Source organism: Lepeophtheirus salmonis, chromosome 11 (genome assembly GCF_016086655.4).
Source record: "Lepeophtheirus salmonis chromosome 11, UVic_Lsal_1.4, whole genome shotgun sequence".
NCBI lineage: Eukaryota > Metazoa > Arthropoda > Copepoda > Siphonostomatoida > Caligidae > Lepeophtheirus > Lepeophtheirus salmonis.
In genome coordinates this window covers 12,863,439-12,887,344 of record NC_052141.2, presented here as the reverse complement: position 1 = coordinate 12,887,344, position 23,906 = coordinate 12,863,439, and the positions used below count along the sequence as shown (strand labels likewise).

The 23,906-nt window shown below is 30.8% G+C and overlaps 1 protein-coding gene across 2 annotated transcripts in view; it reads left to right on the top strand.

Annotated features, from left to right (window-relative positions):
- The first annotated feature begins 351 nt into the window (after nucleotides 1-351).
- The window catches only part of LOC121126249 (protein D2), a 60,285-nt gene continuing 36,730 nt past the window's right edge, over nucleotides 352-23,906 (top strand). The window contains exons 1-4 of one of the 2 annotated variants that reach the window (XM_071891715.1): nucleotides 352-510; nucleotides 3,047-3,296; nucleotides 3,352-3,602; nucleotides 3,671-3,717. In XM_071891715.1, coding sequence (XP_071747816.1) covers nucleotides 453-510; nucleotides 3,047-3,296; nucleotides 3,352-3,602; nucleotides 3,671-3,681 — 570 coding nt within the window. In that variant the 5' untranslated portion in view covers nucleotides 352-452 and the 3' untranslated portion in view covers nucleotides 3,682-3,717. Of the gene's footprint in view, nucleotides 511-3,046; nucleotides 3,297-3,351; nucleotides 3,603-3,670; nucleotides 3,811-23,906 lie in introns of those variants that run through there. The other variant, XM_040721570.2, reaches the window with a different exon arrangement.

The following is a 23,906-nucleotide window of genomic DNA, read 5'->3' as shown; positions in this document are numbered from 1 at the left end:
TCAGTTACATAAAATATTCTGATTAGATCTGTAATTTTATTCATAGTTTGTATTGCATCACCTACAAAAATGTTGCCCTTTTAATATACAAAATCAATGTTCCATGTTGTCATTCTGGATCCAGTTTGATCAAGACTTGTTTGTATAGAAGAAAAAAATAAATGGACGGAACTTATGTAACACTATTTCTTTTAGGTATAATTCATTATTATTATTATTTATTCAATACCTTTCATTGTACAATACCTTTAATATTTTTTGTCTCGATGCTAAAAGATACGGCTGATCAAATTCATAATTATTGACTCCCGGAAACAGGACGTTGAATCTGTTGTTCCTTTATTTGAAATAGAACTAGCAGGTATGCTCCATTGTATTTAAGTATACATATATATACCGGTCAAACAACGATCTTTTGAAACTAGTTGCTCTTTAGTTTTGAAGGAAACAACATGGTTATATTTAGTCTTACACCGCTCTTAGTATTATTTTGTTCATCTGTTTGTTCGCGTAAGTTATTTGCTATTTATGAAACTATGAATTATTATTGTGTCAGCCATTATTTAGAACTGAAAGTACAATCAAGTGGTGAATTAGTCATTTACCACACTTATCGAGCGTGTACACTTATATCTTAAATATATATATTATTAATTCTTGTTAGTTGAATACAGGAAGTTTTATGTGAAAACAACTCTTCTCCAGATATTATTTATATAAATATATACTTATATATTCACTTAGATATGTACAGGATAGAGGCGTTAAATCGCCATAAGACTGATTGATTAAAATTGATGAAAAAAAATTAAGCTAGTCCATTTATTTTTTATTTTTTGAATTGGTACTCTAAATTTTTCCTTAGGTGTTGTCATTATTATTTAGCTATTGATTCATTATCTGATGGAACAATCTTGTATACTCATAAAAGATGGAGAGTAACCTTGATGATTTGTTGAATTGGGGATTGACATCGGAATAATTCTAGCGAATGCTCTTGTTTATTTCATTCTCACTTGTCATAGATTTTGGAGCTGATCTCCTCCAAAACATTCTTTAAATTGCCAAGGTTACTATGTGGATTTTTTTTTCTAATTTCCATCATCAGGGGCATCTGCAAGGGAGGGCTGGAGGAAATTATTCCCCCCCCCCTCGCCAGTAAGGAATTCTTGATTCTTACTAGAAAATTAAATATTTGAAATTTAATTTAATTTGTCAAATTTTTATAAAAAAGAATAATCGTTTCTGAATAGTTATGAATTTTTGCAATATTCTCTGAAAAATTTGATTAAAGAAATATTTTTCCAAAAAATTTAATTTTTTTAGAATGGCTCTTGATTTTTGAAATTTTTTACTTAAGAATTTATTTGTATTTTAATATCTATGAATTCTTGCATTTTTTCTCCGGAAAATTTAATAGTTGAAATTTTTTTTCAAAAAATCTCATTTTTTCAAGAACAGAATTTTGAAGTTTGTTCCTCAAAAATGTAGTTGTCCCTCAATAGCTATGGATTTTTGAATTTTTTTCAAAATAATTTAATTTTTCAATTTTTTTCCAAATAATTTAATTTATCAATTTTTTTCCAAATAACTTAATTTTTCAATTTTTTCCCAAAAAATTTAGTTTTTCAATTTTTTTTCAAAAAATTCCAAAAACCAAGAAACTACCCCCCTGTTTTTACATGACGTCAGTATTGCTTGTCGGCTATGTTTGAGTAGCTTAATCAAAAAAGTTTTATAACTTTTTTCATTAATATTAAGAGAAATAGTATAATATTTGATCATTTCATAATAGGCAACACAAATTAAATGACTTTTCAACCTTACTATCTATCAAAAATATATTCCTCTAATGGCAAGTTTTTTTTATATGTATGACCCTAATATGTACTAAGAATATTTTATTACATATTTATATAATATTATTTCCATAAAATAAACAATAAATTAACTATGCCATGGAAATAAAGATGTTTTTATCTAATTAACCTACTTTGAAGGTATCTAATTGATCTAGAAAATAATTAATTTTACAAATCTAGCTATTTGTTGGGATTTTTAATACATATTACATTAACAGGGGCCTCCGTAGGGGGTGGGCTGGAGGGACTGGTACCCTCCATTCCTCCCAAAAAAAGGAATTCTTATTTTTTACTAGAAAATTGAAGAGTTAAATCTCTTTAAAATTAGAAAATTAATTTTAAAATTTTTTACAAAAAGTTTAATTTTTTGTAAATCGCTGTGTGTTTTGAAATTTTTTCAGAATAACTAAGGATTTTTTGCGAATAGCTGTGAAAAAAATTTCAAAAATTAAATGTAAAATTTTAAATTTCTTCGATTTTTTTTTTAAATCCACATTTATTCACAAACAAATCCATAATTATCCTCAAAAAAAATTAAAATCCAAATTTATTCACATTAAAATACATCATTATTTATAAAAATTTTGAAATTTTTTTGTAATATTACATTTTTTGTAGAAAAATTTCAAAATCCATAGCTATTTACGGAAAATTATTATTTTTCGGAAAAAATAAAACTTTAATTAAATTTCAAATATTTAATTTTCTATTTAACAGCAAAAGTTCCTTAATTTGGGGAAGGGTTAAAGCCCCTCCGGCACCCTCTGCGGAAGCCCCTCAAAGGAATACAGTCAATAGCTGACTAACTTTGCTTCCCGTAGTGTTATGTCAATTCTTATTTATTCAGTCCAGTCCAATCTTTGGACGGACCTTTAAGACCTTTGGTCATTTGGACAGACTATGTATAACTGATTAAATAAAGAAGAAGTAACGATAATGACGTCATCAATGACCGAATTTTATTATTTTTTGACTGATATGAAGAACTGAATACGGCCGGACTGTAGTATTCTGTTCTAAGTAAGGACCGTCTCAACACCAGCCTCCAGTCTTTGATTAAATATTTTATAGTTATAGCCATTATTTATAAGTCTAATAAGTTGAAAATGGTTTAACTCCTATTATGAATACAAACTTAATGTTCTATAAAGCAACTTTATGGACTTTTCCTACCTTTTTTTCAGAGAATAATCATGTTTTGGAGGCATTCATGGATGATGACATTTTTGAGGCGTTGAGCCTTACACCACAGAATACATTAGGTACTTTGAGCATCTACTTTGATTTTTTTGTCGAGAGTGGAACAGAATATTCTAGGGAGTCCACTCAAGAGACTCCGGCTGTAGATTTGTCACCCTTTATGGAGTACGAAAAAAACTACACGCTGATCATGGCGGATCCTGATGCTCTAAGTAGATCTAACCCTGTCTTTAGGTACCTTCAAAAAAATTATATTGAATGAAATTGTTAATATCTATTATTTACATAGGTCATATCTTCATTGGATCGTTTCGGATCTGTCTTTTCAAAATTCAGATTTGAGAAATGGGGATGTTCCATACGTAGGACCTGGACCTCCAAAAGGAACTGGACTCCATCGTTATATATTTCTTTTATTTGAACAAACTTGTTTTGTGGATTTGGGTGGATTTAGTAATGAGAACCGAAAGAGTTTCAATGTGGGGGAGTTTGCCTCGGGAAACAACATGAAGCTTATTGCCGGAAATTATTTCTTAGCACGTAAGTCATTCACTGTAAAGTATAACACATTTATGGTATGGCTATTAATATTATTATTTTATTGATAGAGAATAAGTAAATGGAACGAGCTTCTGATATATGTGAGGACGTAAGACGAACTACTATTAATTATAAATATAATAATTCATATTTTATGCACTAAATATGAATGAAATAAAATAAAAATCAAAGTATTATTAACAATGAATTATTTGATTATTGACTTAAGGGAATATTTTTGAACATTAGAGTGGGTCAACAAATAAATAGTATGGGAATTTTCGTTTTTGGATCCACATTTAAAAATTGGATTAATAGGGATGTGATATATCATACATAGGGTTGAGTAGTTTCTAATGAAAAAACACAATTTAGAAATTAGATAAGGAAAAACAGTTTTGGCGAGTGCTCCTTCTTCTTTTCTGGACATTGTTTAGTAGGTCGTAGTGATGTTAGCATCTCCCTCTGGGAGAAGAATTATCGCCAATCTTTGGTGTATATTGACTTCAAAATGCATAATAAAATAAATATTTTTGAATTTATATATAATTAAAATATTTTCACTGTAATAATAGTATTTTAAATATAGAAGGCTCTTCTTGTAATTGCAGTATTTTGTTTTCCCTCAAAATCAAATAACAGGCAGTTGATATTTATACTCTATGCCTTGCTTCAACCATCTCCTGGTGCTCTTTTTCTCACTACAAATATCTCAACTCGAAGTATAATAATATCCAGTTATGAAAATCATCTGTATTTTTGAACTTGTCTATTTTTTTTTTTTTGTTTTTTGGAGTAAGTAATCTGAAGAACAAGTTTTCTTTTCCTCAGCAGTTTTCAAATATTCATTCATTCCTGAGTTCTGAAAACTTCTTCTCCTCCAACATTCAATTATATTCATAATTACATGTCTTAGTTGAAGTCAGAGTACACTCAGAGGTATCGGCATTGGAGTAATAGCAGCAAATGTCCTTGTTTATATCCTTTTCTCCTTCTTCCGTTGTCACAGCTGATCGTAATAACATTGTCAGAGTTACCATGTTAATTTTCGCCTTTCGGTCTGCCCATTCTGCAGTGGATTTTCATCATAAATCATCACTAAGTATGCATATATACTTAATGACAAATAATCTTCTGAAGTACAGATTAATGAACAGTACCCACTGCATTAAACTAGTGTACCAAAAATCAACTCTAAATCGAAAGGCCCTTTTCTTTTTTTATAAATACATTACAAATTTCTGTTTAAAACAAATAGCTTTAAATTCACCTCATTTTAGATTTGTGATGGGTCCCTATTTTTTCTTCATAGAAGTCTAAGAAAATATATAAAATAATATAAAAGGTGTATTATTTGGTTGTTCAAATTGGTATTTGAAAAATAATATAATTTTTGGAACACAAAAAAAAATTCCTTACAATAGGTAGATGTATGGAAAAAACATTCCTTCATTGGGGGAGGGCTAAAGCCCCTCCAGTCCACTCCTTGCAGATGGTAGTATACCTTTTTATTACTGCCGTCCGTGCACCCAGCCTGTTCTCTTTTCCTTCATTGTACTGATAAATTTTAGACTTAGAGAATAAAATATATGCAAATCCCAAATGCAGAAGTTCAGCACCACAAAGAGACTAAGAATAAATAGGAAATCGTGAGAGTACTTTGGTTGGACTGTTTTTTTTTAATTGACAGATTGTGAGTTTCTTCTGTCAATTAATCTAATCTGTTAGGATTGGAAAGCCTCCCAAGAAGGAGTCAAATATATTTTGGTATACTTAAAAAAATGTGATTTTTTTTCTCTCTTAAGTTTAACTAAGAGAATTTTTTTATGTGTTTCTCTAAACATAATCTTTAGTATATAAAAAATATTACTCAAAAATAATGTTATTTTAGTTTAATTCCTTTTTTTTTTAACCTTCAATCTAGGGATATATGTATTTTTTTGTCCAAAATCCACCCAAATCATCAAAAATGGAATTTTTAAGTAGGAGGAGGCAGCACCGCATAGATTACATTTATATTTCTAAAAGAAAAGATTTTCCAGTTTCTTACATCTAAAAGGTTTGGGGGAAATGTGGCAATATATTAAAATCGAAAAAAGTACAAGACCAATTTTTTTCACCGATTTGAACTCTTATTGAAATCCAGAACGTGATTTCAGAACGTAGAGCGAAATTTAATCGTTTTCAAATACTGCCCCGATTTATCTGGTCTCAATATGCAGACCATTTTTTCTAGTCACAATCCATTGGTCGATTTTATCCTTTGTCCTAATTTATTAGTTGTATACGTATGGTTTTTTTTTTTTTTTTTCATCCCGATGTAAATGCTCTTAAATGAAGCAATAAAATATAATATAGATATATACATCTAGATAATTAAAAAGAGCGGAAACATTCATAGAGGCGTTCCCAATTGGATGATCATCTGACTGTGAGACTTTTTATGGCAGATGTTAGCGGAAAGTTACAAAGCTTTGAAAAATTGTTGAGTCCATTAAGAATTACAGTTCTTCATTAAAGTAATTGATCGAGAACAGATAAGACATAAGACGACTCTTAAGTAAATGGATGGCCTTTATCTGCCCATCCATTTTGCAAATCATGATAAACTTTTTAATTTAACTCAACAGATTCCTTCCTATAGTCGCCTTTCTATCCCCTTCGACGGGCCCAAAAAGAAAAGTCCAGGACTTTTCAGCCAAATTCAAAATCTCTCAAATCTTCATTCCAAGTTTTCTAAAATTCTGTGTTTTCACACAGTCCGTAAAAATATTCAATGGTCTATCTGGTTTTCCACATTTCAAGGAGCACAACTTTCCTTCAGGCTTTTTTCCTATAAAATAGTTGCGCAATAAAGACTTGTTGCTGGGTTGAATTTGCAAATTTCTATATACTCTATCTTCAACATTTTTTAAAGCCCTGTAAATATTTAAAATCTTTCCCTTTCCCTCTTTATCATCCAAGTCGTACAGTGTATTTTAAAAGTAGGTCATAGCTCAGTGCTAAATTTCGAAGAAGACCCTCTAAAGTTAACTTGGAATACAGATCTTTGTACTAATGTTTGTAGGATTAGATTAAAAGTTGTTAATGTTCGTTTGTCAATGGGGATCTTTAGCTTATTCAGTACTTTAGACACTTGGTATGCAATGTATGTGTAAGGAACAGCCCCCTTCCGTCCCGCCATCAGGTGATAATCGTTCACAATATTGTTCAATATGGTCTTCCTCTCTACAACAGCCCTTTCTTCTGCTCTCATGATATTCATCCCTTCTCCACCTCGAATCAGTGCTTCCACCTTTATGAATATAGGAAGATCTTCATCCTCAAATCATCTCCCCATAAATGAGTTCTTTTCAAAATATCCACTATCCACGTCTTCCAATTCAGATGAGGAGAGTAAATTCTTCGAACTAAGTAAAAGCAACTTAAAATCAGGTGAATTTCTAAAATGGAATATCTTCTTATAAAATTCTAACAAGGATTTTTCCGTAAATTTGGCAATAACTTTTTCCAGTGAGTTGAAAACAAAACCGACCTACTCCTTGGAACATTTCAACGTTGATTTTTTTTTTTGGGAAAACATAATTCTACTTATATACTGGAATCCTTTTCAAATTCTTGAAATTCCCTTCCAGTCACCCGTCAAGTAATAAGTTAACTTTGAGCACACATAGAAATTCCACCAACATACCTTTTTGGTGTAGTTAATGTTTCAAGCTATGATCATGTCTCTCAATTTTGGTCCTTTTTTCACCCAAATATGTCGTGTCTGTGACTGATTTTGTAAACGATATTCCGAACTGTTTGATGGAGTCTACGACTGCACGTCCTGCCATTGATTTCGAGAAAAAACCTTCGTACCAATTCGTAAAAAAATTCTCTTCATCTATTTTAAATCCTATTGAGTCTTGCTGCAATACTTGTGCTCTTAGTCTGGAGAAAAGGCATGCCGGTCGTCAAACAGTCCCTATAGCTAAAGTTGATAATTCTGTAGAGAAAAGCGTGTGCAAGAAGAAGGGGGCCGGGGGAGAAATACTTATGGTATCATTGTTTAAAATACTGATGTGATTATCGGCTGCCTGCTTCATTATTATTTTTGAGGGTATAAAGAAAGTATTTATTTGCAAAATGTTAAATGAAGATGTACTACGTATAATTGACTTAAGATATTTTTATCCGTTACAGTAGATTTGAAAACGTCACATTCCATGAAATTGTAATTCATTATGAACCATATTCTCAGATTAATAACTTATGAAACGACAAAGTAGAGTATTTCGAAATATATATTTGAAGTTACAAGTTAAAAAAGAAGGCTTAAATTAAATATAATCAACAAACTAAAAAATAAACCATCATACATTTATGTTAAATATACAAAATTAAACAATTGGAATCATATAACTAATAACAACAATAAATTATAAATACAGAATATTGAAATAAGAGATTGATCCAAATAATATTTTCTTGTTCTGACATGAATTCAATTAAATATGTCATAACTTTAAGTTGCTAAACACAAGCCGGACGTGGAGTTTAATCAAAAAGATCATCACCCTTTTTTCCTAATGTGGAAGTTGCTATATACAATTGTGCACATGATAGATATATCAGAAAGGCTGAGATCTAAATAATTATTAATAATAAAGTAAATGTCAAAATCATAAAATTAGACAATAAATATACTAATAAAAAAATGTTATAATTAAATCCATCGTAAAGATTAAGTGCAAAAGCTACTTATGTAGTAATGTCCGGTGATATTACTTCTTATTAAAGGCATCAAAAAAGATTCCCCCCACCATCTGCTATTTATGTTTGTATAACAACATACTATTATCATGAAAGATACGCACAATTGCTAATTATAATGCTACACCCAATGTGACCACCCCCGTTGTTGTGACCTTTTATGAGTTTTCTGAACACCTTATCTTGGAGCCTATCAACCATAACTAAGCCTTAAGTGATAAAAAAAAGTAATATTTAATGACTTTGTAATATTGGAAAACGTAATGATCATACTCAAGTCTTTAAGTGAAGAAACTAGTGTCAGACAAACTAGTTGCGAACTATCCAAAGCTACTACTCCCGTTGTTGTGACCATTTAAGCACTTGTTTCTGCCATTTAATGAGTTGTGTATCATAATTCTTGATAATTTTAACTAAAATAGAATCATATTTTGTGGTTAGATTAAAAAATTAAAAAATGAATACTTACTGTTAAATGGTACAGAGTTCCACTTCGTAATTTGGTGTGAATGACTCTAAATATGGTGAAAATATTCTTAACTTCACAATTGACAATGGGGGTATTTCTATAAATGGCATCATTACCAACATCCTCCATTAATTAATGATGTTTCCAGAGGAAGGTAAGAATTTACCCGTGTATTTCTCCATAATTTTTTTGAACGTAGGATGATTAGCAATGGATAAGGTTATATTACATGCAATAGGCATCTTTGTGAAATCAAAGTTAAAGTCAGACTTGATGTAATTATCGTTAACTTGATTTTATAGATGAATAACCATGCTCTTGTTATGAGATTAGGATAATGAGTGGCGTGTAATTCTAGACAGGGGACTAAAGGCACATTTATATCGATAAATCCGACAAGCCCTCTGTTTCTCATCGGGTAAGTATTTTCTTAATTCCTGGGCCTCCATAATAGAAATCCAGACAGAAAGTGACGTTATTTTATGCATTTTGTTCAGTTCTCTATCGACTATCAGCATCTAATATTATATTAATATGGAATAATAAAGGCGGGAATGATAATGTTCTTGATAGAAGATGTATATTATTTAATCAATGATGCCATAAGTATTTTTTCTCTTCTCCTCGCCCGCTTTTGTATTCTTACCAAAATTATCAACCTTGCCTATAGCATTGTATGAAATTTACTTCGTTTATAGCAGCTACATTGCTTTAACCTTAGATATATTTTTAAGCTAGAATCTTAACTGCAATGACAAACTGCTCCCTACAAATAGCTGGTTGAATGTCTTTCTCTATGGCCTTGCAGTGTGTTTCCCAATCGGGGATTCTCGGAGACCTTGTGCTTCACAGTACATCGATATGGGATCTGCGAGAGATTTCTTGAGTGATAGATAATACATTTATTCCAATACTTTTTTTGTTTTAATGCTGCAAGATATTTATACGCGCTAAAAGGCTCAGCAGTGATGAAAACGTTGGAAATTACAAATCAAACATAGGAAATTAAAATTTAAGGGTAAATCATTTAACTTCATACTCTAGAAACGCAATTTTATTTCCTGTATTATTTTGATTAATTGCATGCTTATGACCATAGATGTATTAACCTAATCAGGAGTTATGACTGAATACTATTAATAAATAAGTTGATTTATACGTTCACCAAGTATGAATTGAAATATATACTCCTATATACAATTCCCTCACTGAAACACCGGGTGAAACTTGAAACTTACTCACTTGTTTTACATTGAGTTGAGAGGATATTTGTGAGAATATTAGAACTCTACGTAATTGTATAGCAGCCATTTATCTCAAGCACCTGCTGCTTGTTCAATTTTTAAGCTCGGACGAGAAATATAATCGCAGCGAAATTCAAAGCTTAGGCCATCAGGTACTCTTGGTGCAAGCTGCACTCCAATAAAGGTGGTAAAGCTGAAAGTAATGTCTCATAATACCAACTGTCAAAAAGAGGCTTCACCACACAAAAAAAAACCACCAAAAATCCATCATCATTAATGGTACTAGGCATTGTTGCCTCCAACAGCATTTCGGCGCCCCTGATCTGATTCCCCGGGGGGTTACAGGCTAAATGAAGTCATGTACATCAACAATACGAGGGCAACCTACTCCCTTGAGTCAAGGTAAATTTCCACGACGGCGAAGTCGTGTATCAGCAAGATGGGGCCCCTGCACATACTACAAAATTACTCAGACCTTCTTATTTGCTGTCTGGGACAAGGAAATATGGCCATCATAAAGTCCAGATGTAAATCCCCTCAACTTTTCATTCTAGCTGCACATCGAGAAGAGGGACTGTGGCAACCGTCATTCGAACGTTGAAGCCATGGAGACCTCTACCAACAAGGAGTGGGCTGCCATGGGCACGAACTTCATTCACAATACTTGCAACTCTTTTTGCTAATGTTTGTTACCCTCTCTGAGAGTAATGACAGTCGAAAAGAATAAATCAATTTGACATTGGCTAGGTATCAGAAAAATGATTTTTATAAAATATTTAATTGAAGAATGTCAGGCTATTTTCTTTCTTTTTTTTTAGGTTTCAAAAAGAAAAAAGAAGAAGCGCCAAATGGAACAAAGATCGGAAAAAGATTTTGAAATAAATAAAAATTCCCTTTACAAAGAGTTAAAACAAAAAAATTTATAAAGACATTTTTTGTGTTAATATTTAGATTGTGTTACTCCGATTTAGTTTTCCTCTGTGTTACTTATGTTACGCTTATTTATACAGTTACATAATAAATGTTGGACTCATAAGCAGGGATGAGATTTTTGTAGATACATAACAAAATTTATCTGAAAGAAGAATTATCCCCTTATTGTAAATTGTTTTAAAGTATAAAATAGAGTAAATAAATATATATTAAAAAGAAATTATATAATTTTTTGTGAACTAAAGATAATTTGAAGCCAGAATTTTCACCTGCTTCATTTTCTACCCAAAATGTCAGAGGGAATTGATATCAACAAGAGACTAAATTCTGTAATCCCATAAGCAGTGATACTGATCGAGAGCACATTTTGAAGAATGTTTTAAAGGAGAGAAGCTTAGCTGTCTTGACTTTTCATATGTCAGCCATTTGTCACAAGGAAGGAGTGTGAAAAGGAAAAAAACAAGGCCAATGGCAAGAATTACTCTGATGTCGATCCTCAATTCTATTTCGAGTCTAAAAAGGACTTGCAATTATAACTTCCACAACAAATTGTCAGGTTTACTCTCCACCATTTAATTCCATTCGATGCTGTTCAATCCAATTTTGTATACAGGGTGTTGGCTGGCATGAAAGGCAGTAGCCCCCTCCCAAATTAATGAATTTTTGCTTTTTTCTATATTTTTTTTGGGGGTCAGGATGAAAAAATTTTACGCGAAAAATAGAAGAATCTTTTCAAATTATGCAGCAGAACAAAATATTTAACATTTTTTTACACAAAATTTAAATTTTTGTAAAGGGCTATGGATTTTCAAAATTATTTTTCAAAAAATGTAATTTTCATTTTTTTTTTTATTTACATTATTATTTATGTGTAATAGTTTTTATTTGTATTTTATTCTTTAGTATTAAAATTGTTCAGTACAACCAAGGTAGGTGAGAATAGGTTGGTAGGGGGATGGCATTTCTAAAAAAAATTTACGGTAATATATCTACCTATTTAAAAAAAAAATAGGGACTTTTCATTATTTTGTACTTCAGAAAATAATCTGGCGTTAGGGATGTACGTATACTCTGATTTGTAAGGAGAAAAAGAATGACGGAAAAAGGCGGGAGCAAGAAATAAGGTATTACTCAATTACTGAAAACACTGCCTGATTTTTGGTTTTGAGGGGAAAAAACAAATTACTGTTACAAAGAGTAGAACCTTCTATATTTAATATATCATTAGTGCAGGTAAAATATTGAAATCTATTTAAATTAAGATATATTTATTTTATTATGTATAAAACAGTTTACACCAAAGATTGGCGATAATTCTTCTCCCAGAGGGAGCTGCTAACACCACGACGGCCTACTAAACAATGTCCAGAAAAGAAGAAGGAGCACTCGCCAAAACTGTTTTTCCTTATCTAATTTCTAAATTGTGTTTTTCATTAGAAACTACTCAACCCTATGTATGCTATATCACATCCCTATTAATCCAATTTTTAAATGTGGATCCAAAAAAAGAAAATTCCCATACTATTTATTTGTTGACGCACTCTAATGTTTAAAAATATCCCCTTAAGTCTATGACCAAATAATTCTTTGTTAATTTCGGCATTACCTCTCAAATACAAAAATATCCAATGTATTTCGTTGTGTCAATTCCCACATCTCACTTGATATATCATGACCATTCATAATTTTTTTATACATATAAATAAATATATAAAGTAATAAGTTCTACTACATATACGTATGCTCAAATTCCAGTAGGACAGAATACAATTCCTTTTTGATCCTATGTGGATGTATATTCATTCCCCATTTCATTATTTATTTGAAGAAATTTTGACTATAATACACAGTTATAGATGTATAGCTACGCTTTTAATAAAATATTACATAGCAATATTTTAATAGAGTATCGAATAAAAAAACTTTGTAGGATTAAATATTATGATATATAATTCATTCTAAGAATTGTGAATAAATAATATGGCAACTGAGAGCAAAAGAGATAAATAGCGGTTGGTATGATTGACTTATTTGGACAAGGACCACATGATTTCTGCCCTTTTTCGCTTTGGGGCAAGTTGTCTTGAATCAATATAGATAACGACGTGTAATACTTTACACTTTTGCTTTTTATTTAATTTAAATCTAATGTAGTGTATAATATATGCATTATCATGTTGATCATTTATAAAAGTTCTTCTAATGTCCTCCCACATATTAGAAGCTGGTTTCATTTACTTATACTCTATCAATCAAACAATAATAGTAATAGCCATATCATAAATGTAATATTGTACATTATGATAATCTTATGAACAAAGTGAGATTTGTGAAAATTATAGCACATTACGTATTGAATTTTCAAATGAAACATATTCATTATACATACTGAAAAATATACATCCGATGATGCTATGTACACCAGAGTACACACCTGCCATCTTCATTATTGTTATCAAAACAAATGATTTATAGGCTTATCTAAATTAAAACAAATTAAAAAAAGTTGACTGTACATACAGGGCTGTTCAAAAGTTTTACGCCTCATTATTAACGCAATAATCAATTTATCAATAAAAATATCTAAATTTAGTTTTAATATAAGTTTATAAGTATATTTATAGCAATACATTTTTATTAATGACTTATTTTGTATATCCCCCATCATTCGAAACTATTGATGATAATTGGCATTGAAATGAGTTGCATGGATAATTTTTTCGGGTAGTTTGTCCCATGCAGCTTCGATGGCATTTCGTAGAGTATCCATACTTTGATAGGACTGGACTTTCACCTTCGACTCTAGGTACCCATATACAAAATAATCACAGGGATTAGAATATAGACTTGGAGGTGGTCACATTCATTTATATCAAAATTGAATGTGCTGTTCCAACAATTCTTGAGTTTGGCGTCTGTTATGTTTGGGAGCCCCATCTTGCTGAAAAACGAACAATAAGTTACTTACAAATCATGGGAGCACCGCAGGCTCTAAAATACTTGATGTAATCATCCTGGTTGATACAGAGACCTTCCGGAAAAAAAACTAAGGGGATTTTGTCTCCAGAACTCGTAACTCCGGTACAGACCATAAGAGATCGGATGTTGGTAAGAACAGATATGGTTGAATCCTCAAAGGACAAAACATTGAACCTGGACAAAATCCAACCGTTTAGTGTATTTAATTTTTGGTTCAAACCCCACTTTTTTTCATCGTTGAAAAAAAATTTCGTCCTTGACGTACAATCTTGTAACAATTCTTGACAACGTTATACTCACTTTGCTCTCGTACGATTGATGTTTTGACCGTACCGTAACTTGTAGTGCATCATGGACAATTCATCACCCATTTTGGACATCGATCTTTTCGGATTATGGTTCATCTTTAGTAGAGGTATTTGAATGTTCTTCCAGTTTCGTCCAGTCCTGGGGGCACTGGATCTGGGCCTATCATTGACACTTACCGTCTCATGGAGCATCATAATTGTATATTTATTCAAACTTCAGCTTATTTTTCCTCATAGAAGTTGATTAATTTGAATGGGTGTTTTTTCCGTGGTTAATTAAAACTTTTACTTCATTCCGTAATTGGTGCATGACGACTGAGGGGGTGAAAACTTATTTAATCCTATTTGTACCATTTGATGAAGATTGAATCTCTTTTCAATATCAGTCAATCAGCTTCACAATTGATTGATTTGATGCCAAAATAATTACGATCCAAAATGAGAGGTTTAAAACTTTTGAACAAACGGGTATATTCATATTTAGGGTTTATTTTCACATTCTTAATTATTCTCTTCCTGAAATAATAATTGATATTCTTCGTATTTTGTTTGATAAAAAATGATATGATAATAGTACATAGTCATAAACTATGTTTTAGTTCTTATAAACTCTTTAGATTGCCTGTACATTGTACAATAACCAGGAATGGGCATCGAGCGAGTGTATGTAACAAGGGGGAGCGAGACATATGGTAATATTGATTAAAGTTACGGTTTTAAAGGATAGAATATCACGTGATTCTACTACAGAAATGAGAATTTTCTATAATTCAAATGACATTAGAACAGTTAATATAAAAAGTAGTCAAAATTTTCAAATTCAGGAATACTTGATTTACTTTGTGAAACTCATAAAAGTAACTTTCATATTTGTATATAATAGATCTAATAACATTGAGATCTCCTAAATTTCTTTTTAGTTGTAATTATTTTTTCAAATCCTATTAAGTTTTGTTACTTTACTAGCGACCTGCATCGGTAGACACGGACGTTAAACAGTCCCTATCGAGTACAAATATTTAGTTGCAGATCAAAACAAGGGAATACCTATTACTCCTTTGAATGTTTTAGCTTGTTTTTACTCTCGCTCATATTTGATTTTATGTGGATTATTTTTTTTTTTTATTAAAAGGGATCATCCTTTTGGATCCTAATCATGAGAATCTCTTTTATTGTAGAAGTAAAATTGCTTGACTTTTACGATAAAATGGTTAATAAAATCCAAGTAAATTGGATAATTGAAAGTGCATTTTGTATTTTTTTAAAGGTACTAACCAAAAAGAAGCATCACATATAATACATGTATATAAAAATAGGTAGTTTTTTAATGTCTCAATAAATTAAATGTTTATAGAGTTGTGGCCTGTCAACATAAAACAAAGCTAGAATGATTCTTCTCAAAAATTCATCAATTTCTATGAACAAACTATTTTTATTGGTCCTTTGAGTCTGTTGCAAATTACAATTAAAATAACTAAAACTGATCTGCATAATAAAAGAATCAGAAACATATAGATTTTATATAAAATAATAAGTCTCTCAAATCAATACTAGATTTCTGTGTATCCATCCAACCCAAATTAAAATACAAAACCTATAATTGACTCAATCATGTATCGAAAATATTTGGATGTATGTATGTATATATGAAGTAAAATAATTAATTGTTATTTTACAAGAGTGTTTTTATGTTGATACGCTACACATCTACAATCTCTGCAATAATGTTGTATGTATCTAGGAGGTTACTGGTAGTGACAGGATTACTAATTAACTTGTTTATGATCTTTGAATCAATAAGAATACGACGGAGTAATCATTATTATTTTTTAAACCCATATTAGCTCCATTTGACCAATGAAATACTCATATTTCCATTTTCACATTTTGATAAAATTTCATTCTCATAATTTATGATAGGAAGCTACGTCACAAATATACAACAATATTCACTGTATTTTGTTGTGAGCTGTCGATGCTCCTGCTTCTTTTTTTTCAAGTCAGTATGCTGAGCGTTGATTGTTTGAATTAGAATTAGCTTCTTGTAAGCTGCGATGAACAATTCCCAACAATTATTGATAATATCAGGGGCTTGGGTAGGGTAATATATATATATATATATATTGGAGAGGGAGAAAAAGATTAAAAATAATCCAAAAAAGATAATTTTGTGGAAAAAATTTGAAGAAGTAAAATTTTTAGGAAAAATTTTCAAATATTAAATTTTTAGAAACAAAAATCCAAAGCTTTTTACAAAACAAAATTAGTCCAAAAAATTTCAATAGTGAAATTTTTTGGACAAAATTTTCTAAAACTCACAGTTTTTTTGTTTTTTTTTAATTGTTCCATGGAACAAAAAAAAAAAAAAAAGAGAACCATGGGACAATTTCATGCGCGTATCCTGATGATATTCTATATATTTGTTCTACAAAGTAGTTTTAGAAGAAAACTTTATTAATGTTATTTATAGGTTGGAAAAATATATGTATATCATAGATAATTAATTAATGCAAAATACTTATGAATGCTGTGTTTATGACAAAATAAATAACTTGTGTCTACTTTCAAACATTCACATCACATTGTCCCCCCAAGACATATCTTCTTTTTGCAAATCTTATTTTATCTATTTAATAAATGAGTATTATGAATGAATCAATCTGAAATGATTGCATCAATTTATCCTTTTGAGGGGTGTTAATTTATGAAAATGAGCAAATTCAATTTCAGCCAAACTTTGCTAATGGCCTCATAAATATATCTTTGTAATATTTCTATGAAGAAATCTAGCATTGACTGCCACACATTTACTTTTTCAGTCCAAAATATGTGGGTTTTTTAACTTATAAGGTACGCATGCTATCCGTGCCGCAAAAATGATTTTTTTAAACGCAATTTTCCCGCCCACCAGTTGTTCAATTAAAAAGTAAAATCAGATTCTGAAATCTCAATCGAATCTGATTAGTTTAATTTAATTAAACTACCTTCAGCATCAATTACAGTCATTATACAAGACTGGAAGTATGAGCATTTAGCAGCCTTTCACCACTTGGTCCTTTTGCAAATCCTGGAATTTGTTCTGGATTCGACTAATAAATTCGTCTTTTGGGTTTGCTGGGTATTCGTTTGGTTTATAGTCCAAAAAATCAGTAGGATATTGTGAGTTTGGATGCCAAAAGTACGGTGAGATTAAGCTGTTAAAATTGTTTTGGGCCATTTGATTTTTTTTAGGTGTGACAGGGAGCGGAGTCTTGCTGCCACATGTAAGTCCACCCATGTGCAACAATTCCAATCAAGAGATTCTCCTTGTCTCTAGCACGTCCTGGTATCTATCATAGTTCTGGCAACGAATTTTGGCGTCCGAAAACTGTCACTTTGACCTCAGTTCGATTTGTGTTGCCGAAAAATCACATTTATATTCTTGAAATTCCATCCTAACCCTGCAAACGAACGTATAACATAGTCCCAGATTTCGAGCGATTATTATGTTCTCGCTCCGGGCGCGGATTTCAAGGGGGGCTCCGTATTTTTTCCAAATATTTTGTACTACAAATTCATCAATTTATTCCATTTTTCTAAGAAGGATGCAAGTTTAAACGTGCTATCTTTAAAAAAATAATCAGCTGCCTAAATGCCCACATTTTCCGAAGAGAGTGGACCAAAGGGGCGAGATACATAGCTTGTCCACCCTGTATTTTCAAAGTAATAAAAAATAAACTGGCGAATTTTGTGAAAATGAACGCTTTCTTATAGAGTGAACCCTAAGTACCTTAATAATTTGAAGTTATTTTTTTATTAATATTATAGGAATCCTAAAATTTTACCTGAATATTACTTCTTATCTATCAAATAGTTGATAAATTATTATTCGAAATGATCTCCTTTTGCCGAATTTACAGCCTTTGGTCTGTTTAGGAAGGCACATACCATATTCATGGGGATATCGTTATACTTTCGAATTAGGGATGATATACATGATTATTTTTTTTAAATTTAGGAATAGTCAATAAAGCATAAAGTTTGTATTCACAGTAGAAGTACAAACATTTTCTATATTTTAACTATTAAATATTTAATCAAAGACTGGATTTACAAGGGGTACAAACAAGGTGATCTTCTCACCTCTTTGTTGTTTCTAATAGCCATTAACGATCTTTACTGCAGAATTGGTTCAACCCATCGCGTGAAAGGTCAAAAAATTAACGATAAGTCATTTAGGATTTTTTTTATATGCAGATGATATCACAATTTTTACAATAGAATCACAAAGCGGAATCAAAATCTCATTAATAAACGTTATAGAAGAATTTCCCAAATTCAAAGGAGCAATAGGGTTGAAAATAAACTTAACTAAAGAAAAATGATTTACTTCTCTAAAAAATAAAAATTTTTGGTACGTATCCTCAAGCACTCTTCTTGAACTTGCAGTCTCTTATAAAATCAAAAAAACACGTAATTAAAGAGAATTACAAGAAAAAATTGTGGAGAAAATGAGTGAAGAAGTCAACAGATATACGTCGTTGAATATTATTAAACTAAAATAACTCCGAATCTGTGAAAAACTGGTCATTCCCAAAATTGTTTATCTCTTGATATACCACACTTTTTCCAAAAACACATGCAAAAAAATAACCTGTCTCAAGAAATATCTAGTCTTGGGAGATAAACGAGACTATATCTCCAATGACCGCCTTATAACCTCACTTAATATCTTGGGACTAGGTTCAGTCGTCACAGAAGTATTTTCGAAAAATCTAACCATTTGTTGGCTAAAAAACTCATGAAAAGTGAAGATATTTGGACAAAAAAGAATCAAATATGTGTTGGAAAGATCAATGAGATATTCTCGGACATAATATTTTCTGTACCAAATGAAGTTTATGAAATAATAAATAAATTGAATAGTTATTGCTAAGGAATGAGAGTTTCTTGGGAAAGTTCAATCGTTGGTACTTTCATTGCCTTAAGTTCTGAGGAACCACTCAAATTTAACCCATGCCTTAGAACTGTCGATCAGTACTATAAAGAACATGCCCTAACATCAACAGGGGAGCTGAACAAATTCACAGGAAATATTGGCAATTGGATTCTTCATACAGGGGTAATTTCTTTGATTCGTGCGGCTAATTTCCTATAACAAGGCTCGCAATTCCCCTTTTTTATGGGAATTGGTTCAGGAGAAAAGGAAAAAATACAAGAAAAAATCATGACCGAAGAAGAATATCATAGCCAAGTATGTTGTTTACAAAACACTGGAAAAGTGGACAGTCGATGTGTGTGGTTTTTTTTTGTTGTTTTTTTTTTTGGCAAAGAAGCTGTAGAATCTTCGTTCCATTTAATATTGTCATCAAGTAACATGTCTATTATTACCTATAGATTTGATCAAAGAGTACGTTATTTACATGGAACGAGCGTTATTTTTCCCCTCTTGTATGTTTGTGACCAAATCATGTGTTGTAAAGTTGTATTATTTACATAAAATAACTCAAAAAAGTAGTCAAAAATAAGTCATATTATACTTTATTGAACAATTTTCTCTAAAACATTTAAGTAATTATATAATATGAATTATTAAATTTATTGAAGCTTGTTATTTTTTATGCTAAACTATTCTTGTTTCAGGCACAATGATATTCTTTTTCTTTAACTTTATGAATAATGCTATTATATTCATTTTTAAAGTTTTTCAAAAAATATGAAACATAGTGCCAGAAATTTTGGAAATATAACAGACTAAATTATTGTCGCAAATACTACGCATAAATTTAATATTATATAAAAACTCACAGTTTTCATGATAAACAATTTCCATATTAGATAAGAAGATATCTTTTTGATGAGTGCATTTTACTCTGGCGCCTTTATTTTGTATAATTGGATCAAATAGATTTCAGGAAACGATACTAATTAAATAAATAGAATCTGAAGTACATATATACGATTTGATTAATATAAAATTAATTTCTCCTCCTCGATTTGTCATATTAATGAAAGAATCTTTAACTGTTTGAGACTCATTATCCATGATTCCTTCTTCAATGTTAATATTTGGAAATTCTTTAAGGGAGCAAAATTTGGATTGACAACAGTTGCTTGACACAGATTTTTTGAAGTTTTAAAAACCATAACCAATTATAAAAAATAGTAGTAGGGTAGTAATTTTCCTCTATTTTTGATGTAAATTATTTTAAAAGTCCATAATAAAATGAATATTTATGAATTTAAATCTATTATAATATATAGTCCGTCTGCTAATAAACACGCATCAGTTATAATAAATACAAATGGTTCAGAATTCTGAGTTAAATACTTAAGGCAATTTTTTATTCTGATCAGACTAAATTTCTTGGCTATGGAGGGCAAGTTTGTTTTTTGCTAATAACTTGATTTTTTACATAATAAGATCGATTCCCCGTGTCTCAAAGTTGTTGTTGTTATTTTTTTGGTATGAGTTGTAGATTCAAAAATGCACACAAAAAATTAAAGAACGTACATATATTAAAAGGGAATTGGTAAAAACAGCTCACAAAACTACGGTTTTTCCTTTTCTAAACTTTTTTTTTTTTTTTTTTTTTTTTCATACAAAAGTATCAGTAAGAAATAACAAATCGTTCAATAAGTCCTGAGGCAAACTAAGTAAAACTCAATATTTTAATAAAATTCAACTTGATTAATCGACATAGTCTCCTTCAAGCATGATACAATTTTTTTCAATGAAATGAGACATACCGACGCAAGAACTCCGATTTATTGCAGCAAAACAGCTCCAAACAACGCTCCAAGTCCTCGACACGTTCCAGTTTTTGGTTTACTGTCAGCTATCGAGGCACTCACTTTAAGAACATTTTTTTCCAAACCAATTTTTCTTTCAAAATAGTAAACACACTACTATTTAATATCTTTAGTATGTCAGCTATCTTGTGCACCATCATTTTACAATCGGATAAAACCATTCTGTGGACCTTTTGTATGTTTTTGGGAACAACAGCATAATTTGGGCGACCAGAGCGTTCAGCATCATCGATGTCTGTACAGCCACACTTAAACTCAGGCAACCAACGTTCTACAGTCGCTTTTGATGAAACAGAGTTCGGATAACACGTACCAACCTAAACTTTTGCATTTACGGTATTTTTCCCATCAAGAAGCAGTGGTATACGAACACAAGAAATGGTTTTGAGTCCATTTTTTTACAAACATCAGAAGTAGTGTCACTTCAAGCCCTGTAACTTGTAAATAAATAGTCAGATTGTCATTAAAAAAATGATATATTTCGTTTGAAGGCTGGTACTACGCAATAAAAAGTAATATAGATTTGACAAGTGGTGCAGTCTGTGATAAAGGCACACGACTTATTGCGCGATGTAATAGCTAGCTATCAACTGATTGTTTTTTTTTTTTTTTTAAGGAAAAAAAGTTTAGTATTGCAATAAAATTGAAAATAAGATGTCACATTTCTTTGTAGTAGACTCTCCCTATTATTTTAAAAATAAATATTCCCAACGTACCATGTAATGGGATAAAAAAAAATTGATTTATTTATATTATGAGTTTAATTTGAAAAAGAAAAAGGAGTTTTTTTGCATATTTGCAATTCCAAAGCTTTCTTTTCATTTGTTTTGTTGTTGTCGTTTTTTTATTTGTTTCTTTGCTTTTTAATCAAGATTACCAATGTTTAATTGAGAGAATTTTAGTTCTACTCTTTTCTTTGTGGATGTACATAAATACATAAACAATATATGTATCGCCAAACCGAAAAAATTATTTTTCTGCAAATTGAGTTGAGATTACACTTGTATCCAAACTAGGAATTATCATTCATTTGAATATCATCAAATTATACTTATTTCAAAGAAGGATAAATGACATATTTTCTAGTAGAAAAAGGTCATATCAGGGCCATTATATGTCTCATGTATCAAAAAAAGTTCCTAAACTACAGCTAAAAGTCTTATGTATCTAAACTCATCACACAAACTTGATTAATAAGCCTATAATTGACTCAAATACGTAAATAAGACCGATTTGATTAGAAACTTTTTTTGAGCATCGATTACAGCTAGTGCGGAAAAGTTGTTATACGGTATGGAAACTACCCATGCAAAATTTCATTTTCCTACAATGTCAGCTTTAGGTAGCACATCCCGTTCAAAGTTTAAAAGAAGACATAAAGTTATATATTTGGCCAATTAAGATTAAAATATAACATTAATCATTATTTTGCTTTAATTAAGTTTTTCTCTAAAGCTTTCCTGTAGAGCAAAAAAAGAGTCACATTTACAAAAATTGATCTTTCCTTTCTAAAAATGTTTTTAAAAAAAAGGATGCGCGCTATACGCAAATCATCAAATTTTTCTAATTTTTATCTCTTTTTTTTGTTCCATGAAAAGGTCAAAAGCGCATTTTGTTTCGTATATGTCAAGTCAATCCCAGCATGAGATGATAGACATCTTGGGTACTGAGATACAAAGGATGATTATAAACGAGAGTAATGCTGCAGGAATGTTCGGAATATCTGCTGACACAGCTGTTGTTACGAGATACGTGAAAAATATGACACTTAATGAAGGCTTGTTGGCTCTTAAACATGTAAAGAGTAAAATTGAGGAGGATACAGCCAAGGGAATCATTTCAGTAATATCGAACAACCAACTGGTATAAACAAGATAGTTTCACAGTCAACCAATTTTGCTGCTACAATGCCTGACCAGTACAACAGAACACAACAGAAACTGCAAGAATTGATTGGACGAAATGTGCCATACATCCCGTGTCCGAGTCACCGGAGTAACACTGTACTTGAATATAGGTGTAATGCGAGTAAACTAATTTCTTCGATGCTTACAATATTATTGTCCTTACACACATTTTTCCCTGATAGTAACAAAAGCTAAGCATTAGATTCGTAAATGACTATGAAACACTTTTTTAAACATTTTCTATTTATATCACCTTATTTATGTATTTGCTGAATATCCTACATACTTATTCACTCTAGTCTTGCTCAACATATTATTGCTAAGCTAACTATTGATTCTACTCATCATAATCAAACAAAAAGCGTTTGAAAGAGCAACCAAGGACATCCAAAATTCCTTCAAACTTCGTAATTGTCAAAGACAAGATGGCTCGCTCGTTCTGAATACATTCGTGCTGTATGAATTAGTTTTGACCCTTTAATTAAAGCATTAAGATTACTTTCTTGTTCAAATCGTTTCGATACAAAAACGACAAACCTTACCACATCTTTGCTTGGTAATTTGCTAAGCGTTGACTTCGTTATTTCACCGATTTTCATGAAAAATATTATGGAGAGGATACACTAGATGACGTGAATCTTACAAATGTAGGAACTTAACATTATTCATAGAATTGATCTAATAAAATCAACGGTCAAAAACTTGTCAATGATAAGAGATGATAACAACAACACTATGAATGAGAATATTGTCGCAGGTGTAATGTTTTTGATGAAAATTGGTGCTGATGATTCTGAAGCTGAATTTAAAAAGAAACATCGATGCAAAAAATAACCTTCTCGATTTGATAAAAACAATTATGGCACATTAAATTTATCAATGACACAATTTTAGAGAAGAATTTATTGAATGCCCAT